Consider the following 15,627-nt stretch of genomic DNA (forward strand, 5'->3'; position numbering starts at 1 on the left):
ATAGAAGATGTCAGATGTATATATGTCAGGAGATGTATTGGTTTCTTTGGAGGACAGAGCTCAGAATTCAGTGGTAATACAGCATATTCAGAGACTGAGCAGATTTATGGCACATGGTGACGTGAAAGAACCGATTTCAATTTCCAAGAACAAACAAAATGTGTGGAATATATCTCTTGTTAGATCAGCTGACGCAAAAGACTCACAGCGTCCTCATCAATCTACCTCACCACGTTTCAGAAAAAAAGCTCTCACTGAGAGTCATGTCCACAGTGCTGGATGGGCAGAATCAAAGCATGTGATACATCATGTTGCCTTACACAGCGGGTACACAGGTCAACATCAACATGCAATTTGCAGAGAAATATTGGTTTCCAAACATACACTCACACTGCAGAAACAGCACCTTCAGACGTTGAGTTCGATTCAATCTCTAAAAAATATTTGTCAATGTGTCAAAGTCCAAATACACACGAATGGCTCTGATACTGTTACAGGCCCCAGTTTATTAAAACTTTTTAAAGCAGTGGGAAAGGAGACTTTCATTGCTCCAAGGTAAAAATATATGTGTATCTGAAGCATTAAATCAAAGCCCAACAACAATTTCTAACCTACTACCTCATCACAACAAAAAAAAAAAAAGACTACTTCTATCATGAAAACAAACAACGGTTCCGACCTTCAATATGTGGCTGTGTGATTTAACCAGTACATCTTATATCATACTTATACTAAATTTCTGAGTTGTAACCTATATTTACACACTGTTCCACTATACATGATGAGTAATTGAGTGTGAGCAGTGTAGGGGACAGGAGAATAGGAGGGGTTGAGAAAATGAATAAGCTCAAGAGGGAGGATGTGGCAGCTTACTGCAGTTCATAGACTACCTTATCTCAGTTATTTTCCTAATCTTAGACATGGATTCAAGTGTCTTTTTTATTTGTAATATTTCTACTTTATATATCTATATATGTATATATATATAGTATAAACACATTTACTTATTTTTGTTTTTTTTACTTCATGTAATTATTTCTCTTTATTTGAAAATGTCTCCTCTCCTTCCTGTGTGTTTATTTTTTGATACTGTCCAAACCCAAGTGAAACAGGAAAGGAGACTTCCTAAAAGACCAGTGCATGCTGAGTGGATTGTTTTTATGATGTGTTTTTTTTTTGTGTGTGTCAAAAAACAATTTACTCGATTTTCTGGTCCTGGGAAGAACCTCTGCCCTTCAGGAAGAACCCTTTTAGAACCCTTTTATTTTTAAGAGCACAGTACATGCCGCCCTGCATAACAACCTCTTTAAAGCTGCTCTTATCCTGGATTGTGCCAATTGATCCAGAGGCACAGCAGCAGACGAGCAGCTGCAGCAGCTGTAAATCTGCATCTTGATAAGGATGTTCCTTACGTTTTGTACTTTACGAGCTGCTCATTTCAGTTCTTAACAAAATAACCTAGTTGGGTACAGACGTGGATTTGATACTGAAAGTTTACCTTTATTAATCTTCATTATTTGGACCTCATTACGCTGCTTCATGACCGTGGATGAGTTAATATTGAATGTAGAGAAGGATAAGTGCTACTATTAAGGTCCTGATTGCCACATTGCATAAGTGGTCCATAGTGAGATACCACTACGTACCTGAAATTTGCATACGTCTATATATTGTGTGCTATTAGAGGACAAAATCTACTGCTAATGTATGGTAAAAAATGGATACTTTCACTTTTCAGTTCTTTTAAGTTAAGCACAGATTGTACCTCCCCCATTTCCACAACAAAATTGTCCATGCATTGTTAGAACACCTGCACAGTCTGGATCTTTGCAGAAGATAATAATGCAGATGACTGTGACTGCAGAAATTCATAAGCTAATTATGACAAACTTTCAAACAAATGTCTAACTCAACTAGACAAATTCACTCAGTAGAATGCAGATCCCTGCAAGTCAACAGATGGTGAAGCACCTACTGCAATGTCACCACAACTGCCAGATGCAACCAGTGGTGATTTGCATATTTCCGCCAACATGACCCCCACATGAATTGCCACTAGCTGAAATAAGATTTCAAACTGAAGCAAATGTTGATTACTTGGGGCCCCTAGTGGACAGTTAAGAATAGTGAGAAGTCAGCTGTCAATTGTCGTATAAGTCACAGCACTCAAAAAATAGAATTACTGCCTCACATTTGTTTGTCTCCACCAACCAGTCAAGTTACAATTTACATCCATGTCTGTCCAGACCTATATAATGCACGTAGTGAACACTTTGAAGGACTTTAATGTGGCACTTACCACTATACTGACCTGTAACTCTGAAGGAATTTAGTAGGTAGGTATTAAGTGTATATTTTTGGAATCATACATGTATACATGCATGATTCCAGTGAATAATTTCCAGCAAGAAAAATCTTCTCACTTTGACTGTTTTTACAGAGGAGTACAGGGGACATTATGATGTCTTAGTGAAGTTGACCTTTGACCTGTTGAATGTATAATCTATTCTTTTGGATATTTGTCATTTTGTCATAATTAGAGTATAAATCTTATGACCAAAAATGTGTTTAGTGAGGTAACCTAGACCTTTAAGGACCTTTAAGGCTTAAAATTTAATCAATTCATCTTTGAGTCCAAGTGAACATTTGTGCCCCTTAAGGCTGATATAACACATTCACAAGAATGGGATGACCTGAAAACATATTGCCTCTGGCCATAAAAACATGAAAGTCATTTGAAAAAAGGTTTTCAAATAATTTTATTCACAGGGGTCCTTCAGCAAAAAAATTAATCTAACTGGTCCAGTAGTACTTAAGATTAGCTGCAGACAAGATGCAAGTCCAGTCATCACTACACACTTACTGACGCACGCACACATGGGAACAATTACATGATCCCTTTCGGGCTTACACCCAGCGGGAATAATAGGTGCTAAAGAATAACTACTTACATGCAATTAAATTATTAACTATGATTTGCTTTAGTTACTGTGAAGAAATATGTGATTAAATTAGTTTCTAATCAAAATGTTGGTGATTACATCATATAATTCCTGGGGACGATTTGCCCTCTACTGCATGCACTCTTCTAGTTTTGATTTGACTCTACATTTAACTTTATGCAAAAACAAATTACTACCACATATCTTGTTCAAGCATCTGTGTCACCCTCTATGTGCCAAAACCTTCCCACCACTGTTTGGCCTGAGATGAAGGCCACAAGCTCATCCAGCTGAGATCAGGATAGCCTGTCCTCCACCAGTGCTTCTCTCTCTCAGCCTGTATGTACACAGTAGTCCACTGATTAGGTTCCTGTTTCCTTTCCTGGGGTACACAACTCTGAGCTGACAGCACTGACAGCATTTCTGTAGTCAGATTTTGCTTCATGGCAGATCTCAGGGCTTCCGTTAAGTCAACCTCGCTTTTTCTCACCTAAACGACTGATAAAACTCGGTCAGACAAACTGCACTGCTTCTGTATGCTTCTTAAAACTAAATGAATAACATATACAAATTATGCATATGAAATTCTAACTGGAAATGGTCATCAAGCTTGTTCATGTGATTTTTTAATAGTTTAATAACATTATCAGAAGCAGAGTACATATTCATTTTTCCTGCTTTATCAATGTGAGCTCAGTGGGAGCTCCGTGGGAAGCAGGTTTTGTTAAATTATAGGAGTAAGACATTTATTTTCAGACATCATTGGGGTGATGCCACATTAAAATGAATTTTACTTTGGCATAAAATTGATCTCATTTGTGTTTCTGTTCAGAGATAAATGGAGAATAGAGGAGTACAAATGAAAGGAAGAAATGATTGCTGCCTCAGCTCAAATGCTCCGGTACATACTTAGATTTTCAGTTGCCACAAGCAGTGTTAGTCACTTAAATACACATGTAGCATTGTGGGAGACAGTTACATGTCTCCATGGTCCTGCCTGCTCCTTCATTTTGAATTTAGTCTGGTTTCTGGAGCATAATGTCACACCTGCAGGGTTAGATTGGTCACTGGAGCAGTGGGAGTTTTCCTGGTGGGCCGGCAGAGAGAAGCAAAAGTGCTGCACACCAGCTGGCTCGATTCAGGCATGTTTGTAGCAGGATCATAAATTCAGCCAATCTTTCCTCCTGGGCCAACTTTGCTTTGGTATATTCTACCTTTTACACACTGAGCTGACAGCAAACTGAAGTTGTGTGCTTTAAAAGACTAGTCTGTCTGTTCGGAACAGCTCTCCCATAACATTGGTAAATTCACAAAAGACACTTTAAAACAAGATGGAGAACACATTCTCCCTTGTTGTCGAACCCAGCACCTACATTACCCACAATGCAACTCAACTGCTGACAGATTGGTTGGCGATTTATGGGGTTTTATGCTAGTAAGGCAAGGCTAATGTAGCCTCGAACGACTAACCTTAAGCAGAGATGAGGAGCAGGCTACAGAGGCCTGATAAACTCACTTCTTTCCATCTCCACACCTTACCAGATATTTTTATTTTCAGACTTCAGACCCATTTGACGTTGACTCATGTGACATCACAATTTATCTGCCAATTTGTCTTCACACAGCTTCCTCTGGAACCAAAAATATATGCAGTAGTATCCTAATTAGTCCAGAATGCAGCCACCAGAGTATCGCGTTACAGCTGCACCGCAGCCACCAGAGCTGATCGTGGCAATTCTACACAATGCTTGTGATTACACCATCAGTGCTGCAGCATGTCCCAGGAGCATCTCTCCTCTCTGCTTCAAATACGTGCTGAGTCTAATTTTGACGGATGCAGCTTCAATCTGCACAGAGTGGGTCAAGCAAGCAGGTCAACAAATCAGACACAACATAGCAAATCCGGTCAGTTTTAAAAATAAAAGACTCCTTGCATGAAAACAGACAAAAAAAAATTATTATTTGACCATGTAGCCTACTTATCCATGTAGAAGCACAAAAAGCAAGGGAAGAGGACATAGTCAACAAAATCAGTTAAAATCATCATGGAAGACCCACTGCTGGTGTGGCCTGAAGCTGTGTGCAGTATGGATGAAAACCACTGCAAATGTGAGGTGACAAGTGGAATCAAGGAGTAAGAATTAACAATATTAACAAGCCAGAGATGAATATTTTCAACCAAACTGGTCCCCGGCTATTCACCTGAAGTCACACTCAACGACACAGTGTTGCAGCAATTTTTTAAAAAAAGAAAACAAAACCGGTAAACAGCAGGACACATTTGCCACTCTCCACCAGAGGCAGAAAACATCTGTCACCATGGATACTGACAGATGCCCATTGTGTTACATTATGTGCAGTTTATTTGCAAATCCATAAGATCCCTGAAGCAGCGAGCTTCTACTTTAAAATAGATGGTGTGGTCTTTATTTTTTATATTTTTATTGACATATATAGTATAGTTGAATTTAGGGGGAGAGTGATATTTTTTTATAACTCAGTATTCTCAGATTGGAAGGATAATGTAGGGATGGAAATGTAAGGTCTGCTTAAGCAGCAAGATACTAAAATTAATGTGATATTTTTTCCCTAATGTTTGGCACTCATGCTTTTATTCTGGATTAGCATTTCTAATAACAGAAAAGCATTGGAGGGTTTCATTGTCCACTTCTACCTGCCACTAACCAGTTTTGAACGTCAAACAGTGCATTTTCATTCACAGTAATAATTTTCAGCCCTTTTGTCACTGAGTATAATCTTACTCAATTGGTTCCTTCCCAGTAACCCTGTATCATTAGTTCTGCTGGCAGATTTTCACAAAAGACTCAAACTGCTGTCTAGCCTAAACAGTCTGTGCTTATTGAATGTGTGCATCTATTTAAAAGGAAATGTATTACAGCCAATCCTGTGTGTACACTAATTAGAAAACTTGTCTGTTCTTTTATAAGAATAATTTAGAATACACAATACCTCATCTTTTCTCAAGGTACTGCAATTAAAGTGAGAGCTGAGGCTCTGCCAGCAATAAATTTATATTCCTGGAAAGACTGTGTGGAAATAAAGAATAATATTTACTGCAGTTTATGCAGTGAACCCCTGCCCCACCCCCCAAAACAATACATAAAAGCCCCTGCTGATCTGAGAGGAGAAAGAGAAGCCAGCTGACCTTTTTATTAGTAGAACAGGCAGGAATGGATTGCAAAGTACATCAGAGCACCAATGGGACACTGAAGTAAATTAGCATTTCTGAGAAAAGGTATGTCTGGTGTGTTATTTATACCACCAAGCTCACAAAATGCGTTTTAACACACTGTTTGGGTGTGTTGACAGATCTGATATGTCCTCTGAAGGCATCAATAAATTAATCAATCTGATTTTATTTATATAGTTCAAAATCACACATCACACTTTGCTTTAGGGGGCTTTACAGTTTGTACAGTGTGTAACACACCCTGTACTCTCTAAAGAGAAAGGAAAATGTCCCCCAAAAAAATATGCAACAAGGAAAAGCAGAGACTAGTTTGTTTTTTTTTAAGGCCTGACTTTTCATGCAAATTCTTTGCACCAACAGATAATGAGTCATGGGTTCATGAGTTGATGAGGCAGGACAACATCGAGGGATGGAAACAAGAATGGGGTAAACTTGAGTGACAACATTGTCCCCAGACTTGGTGCTCACTTTACTAATGTTACAGTTAATCTGAACTACCTTCTAGCTAAAGGCATGCAAACAGGGCAACAAATATGTTTTTGTTTTGTTGTTAATAATAATGAATTATTCACCATCCTTTGTAGATTTTCAGCAGTTTGAAGTGAGTATTTTTCTTGAGAATAATCCTGTATTTTTATGTATTTTTTGCCTCTGCACCACAGACAGCTGTGGACAGAGGCGTTATGTTTTCAAGCTGTCTGCAAAGCAATCCAGCCATTCGTCTGTATTTATGTACATACTTATTCTTGTGAACATGATATCTCAAGAACACTGTGACAGAATTCCCTCAAACAAACATCCAATTACGCTGGAGGATGAACTGATTAGAAGTTGGAGGTCAAAGGTCAACATCACTGTGACCTCATGTCTGTCCCATTTTTGTGACTGCAAAATGTTGTGAACGCCTTGATGGAATTTCTTCTAATGTGGCTCTAACATCCACTTGGACTCAAGGATGAACTGGTTAGAATTGGGGGGTCAAAGGTCAAGGCCATTTTGACCTGACAAAACAGGTTTTTGGCCATAACTCAAGAATCCATTAACAACAAAATTTCACACCATTTCCTAACTTTCTAGTAGGATAAAATGATAAGATGATGACATTTTATATCCCAAAGGTAAAAGGTCACCTTCATTGTGACATCATAATGTTCAGTTCACTATCAGTCATCTGTATTCCTCTGTAAAAATTGTCTGGAAGGGAATACAGCATGTTTCTCACTGGAAATTATGAATTGTGATCATAATTATAAAGATATAATTAATACCTTTTATTAAATTCTTTTGAAATATTCATTGTGCATATTATGTCTGGACAGACATGAATGTAAACTATGACTTGACTGGCTGGTGGAGACATACAAGTGCAAGGCAGTAATTCTAGTTTTTACTTGTTTTTTGGCAGCCAGTGTAAGTAATTTGTATTTGGAAGGATATGAACTGCTTGGTGCAGATGCAGTATCATCATCCTTCTAGCCCAGTGAGCAGACATGCTTGTAAGAACATTGGCTCGGTATAGAAAGAAACATGAACTCCATAAAGTAGATTCATGCAGCACAACTCCTCTATTAGGCTTGTCACATTTGCAAAGCTTGATTAATATTTACAGCTTAGACTCAGCAAGTGTACACAACATGCACATTAATTATTGCTAAGTTCTCCAGGCTATAAGTTGCTGGAGTCTTGCAAGTTGTTCCATACTGCACTTTAATTGCTGAATACATTATTTTTCATTTGTGAGTAAGGGCATATATTGTAGCATAGTTGTTGTAATGCAGAGAAAAAACTGCACGCTTAAATCTTATTCTTATGTAAACAAACCCTGGATACAGAAAACTCAGAAACTGTTTGCTTTGTGTTAATAAGCCTGGTGGAAAAATGATCGAGTTGGCAGCAATGACTGATGTTCATATACAGCACAGGAATAAAAATTAGGATGAAAAATAAGGTATGAAACTCACTGGCACTAGGAATTTTTTAATCTCCTCCAAGGCGTGACTCATGCGGGAATAGGCCTCTCCAGGTGGAGCAAAGACTTCAATTAAAACGTGAAGATCATTACTCAGATGGGCATACTTGGCCTCCCCACTTTTCCTTAATTCTTCTTCCTGTGAAAAAAGGAAAGCAAGTGAAAGATTTGTGTCCATACAAGAGCGCTCAAATGATTGGGGCACTTGCCACCACTGAAATCTGATTCGCCACCCCGATACTATGGATCAGTTTACAATACAGATATACAAATCATAAAATTACACTGTTTTTCATGGAGGAATGCTGTCTTACAGCCTGAGAAGATAGTTATAATGGAGGTATAATTTCTTTTTGAGGACTAAAGAATAAAGTATAGATTACTTTTTTCATATATATATATATATATATATACATATATATACATATTACATGTCTGGAGCCACTCTGCTGTGTTGTGATTGGTTGGACTTTTTATCTTTTAAACAAAAAAATTAAACACAAGAATGTAATTAACTGTAAGATACTACAAAGTTAGTGATTGAAGTAGATATGAAAAATGGTAAATTAATGCTATTCCGACACACATGCACACACACACACATTTCATGCCAAGTCAGTGCCCCACTTGTGCCACCCCAGTCAAAAAAGTATGGACACACCCCTGCTGGACAAACTGAAATTTAGACCTGATGATGGTGCTGGACAAAAAGTCTTAGGATTACAAAAGTCACTCCCCAGAGACCATAAATGTCTGCACAAAATTTCATGGCCATCTATCCAATAGATATTTCAGTTTTGGCCAACAGATCATCCCTAGAGCTACACTGCTGGCTTAGTTAAAAATCTGCATTCAGCAATATGAAAATTGTTTTGAGAATGAAGAGGTTTTGATGTGACACAGTCCACCTTTTCCCCTCATTTCATCAGAAGCATGTCAGACAGGCAGGCTATAACCTACATTAACATCTGTGATCTTCAAGACAAGTAAATCCTTCTAGCAATCACTACATCACCAGGAAGACAGTCACAAAAACATTTCTGAATGATATGTGGCCTTTTCACTTGTGTAAGAAATAACTTCTAGAGAATAATTGCTGTTCATCTGACAACTATAGCAAAAATGACAAGAAAAACAAAAAGCTCAGTCATAGATTCTGGCACCAGGGAGGCTGTCAGTGAATGTTTTTCCAATAGAAATAGCACTTTTTTGATTTGTTGTGAAGAATGCTCTGCAGGCTCCAGGAAATGTGAAAATGGATAAGACATCCGGTGACCCATACAGCGTATAGTTCAAGTCATCTTGATGGTCAGTAAATGATTTGGTGGCTGTTGGTGCCGAATGGATGGGAGGTTCCTCAAGAAGTAAAATGAAGTAACAAAATGACAGAAAAAGTGCCCTTCAAAAAAAGCATTCAAAAGGGAGTTGCTTAGTGCGCAGCCAGCCATACAGTCACCAACAGACAGACAGAATCAGACAGACAGCGAGAGAAGTTGCCAGTAAAAAATGGCCATAGATCCCTTTTCTGTTGTTAAACAGTATGATATTTTTGTGGGCAGAGCTTAGTTGGAGGCAAACTAAACACATTAACTAACACTAGCTCGCAAGTTTTGTTGGCTTGTTTCTTAACAGTAGCTGAGAAAGCTGAGTTTTTTTGAATGTACAGGACCACCAGCATTACTACCAACCTGTACACACTGGACTGCACTGGACTGTTTTTTTTTCCAGGCAATTTTTTTTGTTATTTTATTTTGCTAATTTAATGGTCCATATGAGTGGCAGACCGGATCAGGATTCTGCACTTGGCTAGAGGACAGTGTGCTGAGCCAGAGGAGGAGTGGGAGGAAAACAGCTTGCAGACACAGACTATTTTCACATCTAACATGGTGAATTAAGGATTTATTTTGACCAAACCAGAGCTGGCGGTTGTTGGAGCAGTGGAAAACTGGACCAGTTGTTTTTGGTGATTTTTTTTTCTTCTGTCTGTCGAGTTTAAATGAACTGTGTTTTACAAGGCAATTAAAGCTAATCTTAGTTTGATAAAAGAGAGAAACTTGAATTCGGAACAGGGGTGAGAATATTTCCTTTCTTCACATTTTGTGAGTTCATTTTGTTTATTTTGTTGTGGTTTGCACACATCTGTCAGCGTTTGCTCCAGCAAACACTGTGACATAACTGTGATGTCAACCCAAAAAGGGTCTAAAGTCATATAAATGAAATTAAATCCCACCCAAATCTATAAGCACAACTACTACTGATCAACACACAAGACTAATTGTACCAATGGCGAGATATAAGATATGTTCTGCAGGGCCTTCACGGCCCACCAGTGGGTTGTGGCCCATACTTTGGAAATCACTGCTGTAGAGATTCTGTCTATGGCCGAGACAGGAGAGGAAGAACAGAAATATATGATGCAAGTGACACCACGTCAGAGACAAGCAGCAGGTAAAGTGTGATTTCTATTTTTGCAGCAGTTGTAAGATTATTCTTTCTACATCCCAGGGGTTAGGGATGTTGACAAAAAGTTTGGCAAGCAGGTTTATCTAATCAGTAATTCAGCATAAAGTGCATACAGCTGTTAAAGCAGTTGTTAAAGCAGCAGTAATTGTTTGTTTGGCAACTTAGAGGCAGCAGAACAAGCAGTAAACACAACACTGACATACATATATTATTACCTTATAAAGTTGACATGGTGAACTTGTTAGCAAACAATTGCCTAGTTGTAAACGTAGCAGATATGGAGCAACTTAATCATTTATTTGGAGTCATGTTTCTGTCAACCTGACTAGTATTCACTCTCATTTCAGCTGTGTTTCCAACAGCTCCTGAGGGAAATATCTGACTCTTAAGCTGCTAAATGCTCCATATGTTCATCAGCTAGTTACTAACTTTGTTTGTCTGCATTTTAGTGCTGAGCAGGTAGTGTGTACTGAGTTGAAGAGAGCAGAGAGTGTAAATAAACATTGCAAAAGTGTGACAGGTGTATTTAGGACCCAAATGCAGCACTCTGGAAAGTAGTGACAGTTGGTAATGACCTTTATTATTACACAAGCAAAACAGGAACTTGGCCAGACAAAGAAAAACAGGTCACAGTACGTTCACACAGTCTCTGGGTTTCAGGCTTGGGGAGTGGGTTGAGCCGAACCCAGAAGCAGGACCAACGGTGAGGACATGAGTCCTCGGACCCGAATAGTTCAGTTCATTTGCTGGCAGAAGTGACAGAGAGGGGCTTACAGGAGGCAAAACCGACAAGTTGAGGAGTCAGAAGAGCAGGCCAAGAAGGCAACAAAGCAGACGAGGGACAAGCGGAGGGGAAGTCGGGACCAAGTGAGCAGACAGGACAGGCAGACAAGCCGATAAGGGCCAAGCAGCAGTGAAGTTGGGACCAGACAGAGAAATCAGGAGCAGGTGAGCAGACGGAAACCAGAGACGCTGTAGCAGAACTTGTGGTCGGGGACAGAAGTCTGGTGAGTTTACCAGGAGACAGGAGATGCAGGCAGGATCAGCAACAAGAGATCAGGCAGGTAAAGAGTGGTAGAAAATCTTGCATGTGTGCTGTTGAACAATCTAGTAATGAGTGAGTGTGCTGGAGAGGCTTATATACTGGGCTGATTGGGGATGAGCTGCAGCTGAGTTTGCAGGTGAGTGGAGCTGGGCTGATGAGGTGGGCGTGGCTGGCAGGTAGAGTGGAGCAGAGGCAGGGGACAGTGGAAAATTACCGAGGCAGAATGACAGGAGGGAAACTGGGAGAATGGAGCTGTGACAAAAAGCTGTGGGTCATAAAGCCAAATCGGTGAGTTAAAATGCTTCGAAGATCTCAGGGGAACTGCAGAGTCTGGTTATTATTCCCATTAAAATTGGGGAATTTTTTGCATTTGGGAAATTCATGTTTTTTTTTGTTTTTTTTTTACAAAGTTCTTAGTAATTTTCATCGCACACACACAGCACCTACATGTATTGGAGAGATGTCAGAGTGATGGGGCTGCCACATCTTAGTTATTAGTTGCAGCTTTTGTGCAGCTTTAAAATGAACACCAGATTAAAATTGTTTTTCTGACTGTTTGAAAGTATCACTTTGCTGGTTTAATGTTTTAGCTACTCAGTAGGTGTTCAGTTCATCCTTACGTTCTGTGTGGTGCACACACATGGCCACATCTCAGTTATATAATCATCTTGCGATTAAAAATGACAAAAATAAAGATTTTTGAATACAATATCCTTGCAAATTTATTTATGGATTGGCTGAATAACATTTTGTGCAGGACATTTGAGCTATATAATAGCAAGAGCATTAAAGGAGCAATGCATACCAATTGCATGTGCAAAAATGAGTACAACAGTCAAAATAACGAGTTGTATAGACTGTTTAATAAATAGGATGAAATCCTATTTAATATACAATCTATTGTTGAAGTGAGTTGTTTCACCCTGCCACCTTTCCCAGACTTGAGGAAGCTTGGGCAGGCTGCATATGCACTGCAGGAGTTAGGACGGGTGCAACATTTTACATTGATAGTAACAAATGACGATGAGCCCTTCAGTGTAAGTTGATCAGCTGTTTATAACTGTCAAATTAATAAAAGTTAAGCCTATTATCCCAAAAACAAAAGCCCACTGCTTTGAAAATACACACTCTGGACTCTGAGTTAAGTGACTGCCTCTCTCACTTCCTGCCAGATAAAAATCTACTCCTTATAAAAGGTTCTAAATTATTTCTTATGACTCATAAACAGACACTCACTCATTCCATGAATATCGGCCACTAATTTGAACTCTAATTAATGTGAAACAGGCAAACAAAAACAGTTATTCCGGCCTGGAATAGACATTTCAAAGCAGAACATCACAGCTCCAGCATTGCTGTCTGAAGCAAGTATTTCAACTTAACATGAATCCTTGATCTCTGATGACATATCGTTGTTAGTTTATGATATATTGCAGTAAATATATCACAGATGTCCCCTTTGACAACGAAATGCAAGCAAAGATCCAGCTTATGAAACCTTAATGCAAGAGCTCTCCAGAGCAACAAATTATGACTGTAAAGAAGTGTTCAGGTTGGAGAGGGGCATTGACTTAAAGCAAGTCTACAAGAGGGCTCTGAAGTAAACAAAAGATGTCAATCGAAGCTCCTAATGCAAAAGTCTGATGAAGAAAAACCCAATCACCTTTAAGACTTAACCTGGGCCCTGAGGGGCCCTGCCTGAGGCTTCACACTGGCTTTAAAGGCTTAAAAGATCTGTAATATAGCTTGGGGGCAGTCCTAACTGTGCTTCAAAAGAACCAGTTAAATCGTAAAATCAATTCTGCAGTGAGCAAATCAGAAGTGATGTCTGACCTGGGGTGGAGATGGTTTTCCTACTTGTACTAGCTACTAACACTGCGTACTAAACAATGCAAGGATTATTCGGTCATGGCAAAATTAAGACAGATAAGGAGTTTTTATTTTTTATTTTCACCTGTATTCCTTCATTCTGCACTGCAACAACTGGGACTTGAGTGCTTTGCTCAAGGACACATTGATGGTGGCTGTTAAGAGAAGCGAGAGTGTCACTCATACACTTAACTCACCCAGACAATCTGGGGATTCAAACTTCTGTCCTTTCATCACAGGGCCGTTCTCTACCCTCTGGGAGAAATCAACTTTAATTAAAAATCACGCCTAAAATTTCAGCAGGCTTTCACATTCACTGTCAGAGAGCCTAGGTCATTATGAATCAGATCAAAACGTGCAAGTGGGCAGATGATCGTGTCTTTGAGCTGTTTCAATAATTTGACTGAAGTGTTTGACAGACTGCAGTGCACACAGAGTCATACATCAGTTATCATGAGTGCAGCCTGTGTGTTTCATCAGTCCATATTATATGTTTGTACTGCTATAAGGACTTATGGGGCTCAGACGTAAAATTCTCTCTAACCTTGCAGTGTTTTTGGTAAACAGTCTAGAGTCTGAGAGGTGAAATGAGGACTCTCTGCTTCAGCTCTATGACTCAGCACCATGTTAACCAGACTAATATCTGTGCACAAGGTGTAATATTGACCATATGGTGCAATATGACCGGGTGGGCTGCTTTGATGCTCAATTTCCAAACCTGAGATGTTTCCCCACTGCTGAACTGATGCACCCTACTGAGGAAGTGGATGAGATGGCAGAAATGTGTGATGACAATGTGCTTTTGCTCGTCATGGAGTCTGGCCATGTCTGTACCACACCGCCTTGTGACCAACTGCTTCACATGGCAGTGAGCCTTTCAGTCGCGACCTTTAGGTGTCAATCTCATCACAGAGTCCTTCAGACATTGTCAGACTGTAGACAAAATCAATATCGCTAACACAAATCATTCAGTCTGGGGCTTCTTTCATAAAGCGTCCTAGTATAAAGTTGCTCCTAGTGACGAAAACAATTACAATTATTTTCTAAGATTTTTTTATTTTATTTTTATCAGGATCTTCTCTTCAGTTTATTCCCAAAGCATCTTAGCCCTTGAGGGAGTGAAACACTTAGGAGGAAGGAGGAAGACTTTTAAGAAGCTAAAGAGTTTTTTAAGCAGAGGAGAAAATGGCATAAAAAACAGAGTGAAGAAATGAATAAGTTAATGAAACGTTACAGATTAGATCATGCACGGATAATGTTTGTGGTCTATCTCATTAGAGAAGCGCTCGCTTACTGATAATAATAAACTTTATTTATAAATTACTTTTCTTCACATTTCCACAAAGTGTTTTACAAAACAAAATAAACCAGACAAGACAGATAAAATCTCCCACCTAATGCTATGATGCCAGAAATGACAGATATCACAACATATTTGGCAATATGTTAACTGTGCAGCAGTGATGACTTGGGTCTGTTGCAACCTTTATCAGCAGAGTGATCATACAAACAGGTACAGCATTTTCACAGTCTTACATTGTGATGCCATCAATTTGATTTCCACTGGATGTCCACACCTCACAGGCTCACAAAGGGGCATTCATATTTATCCATCAGGGTAAATAAATGTAAGCAAGTAAATATCAGCATTTAAAAAGGCTGATATGCAAAAGTGTTTTCAAGCATTTTGTAGATATGGATTACAAGGTATTCAACAGAAATGCTTTTAGTATAATAGTAGTCATAACTGACCCTTCCTAAGTCCCTTTTGGAATCAACGTTAAAAGAAGCGACCAAATTTTTCAGATGGTTCAAAGATTTTGATGGGAGACCTGTACAAGTGACATAGTCACAGTTTAAGTTGCTAAAGTCAGCAAAACACAAAGTAAACTACATCAATTATTAGCTAACTAGTTACATATGATAGCTAATGTTAGCAAACCGCTAGCTAACTAGCAAGCTAATCTACATCAGTTATTATCTATGCAAGCTTTTTTCCTGAAATTAGCTAACTTAAGATGTGACTCTCTCTCTTAAACACAAAGGAGAAAGTTGACAGAGGTTCTGTCACATAATAAACTTGCTCTACTGTTTATTGAAGCACAAAGCAAAAGAAGACAGGACTCAA

General features: G+C 39.0%; 1 protein-coding gene across 3 annotated transcripts in view; it reads right to left on the minus strand.

Moving 5' to 3' along the window:
• The window catches only part of khdrbs2 (KH domain containing, RNA binding, signal transduction associated 2), a 99,878-nt gene that overhangs the window by 39,345 nt on the left and 44,906 nt on the right, over positions 1-15,627 (minus strand). For all 3 annotated transcript variants that reach the window (XR_014771875.1, XR_014771876.1, XM_084736601.1), the window contains exon 4: positions 8,115-8,261. Coding sequence is in view for 1 of the 3 variants with exons in the window: in XM_084736601.1 (XP_084592727.1) it covers positions 8,115-8,261 (147 nt within the window). In the remaining 2 variants the exon portion in view is untranslated. The remainder of the gene's footprint in view (positions 1-8,114; positions 8,262-15,627) is intronic.

This window comes from Lutjanus erythropterus, chromosome 14 (assembly GCF_056507025.1).
Source record: "Lutjanus erythropterus isolate fLutEry1 chromosome 14, fLutEry1.hap2, whole genome shotgun sequence".
In the NCBI taxonomy this organism is placed as follows: Eukaryota; Metazoa; Chordata; class Actinopteri; order Lutjaniformes; family Lutjanidae; genus Lutjanus; species Lutjanus erythropterus.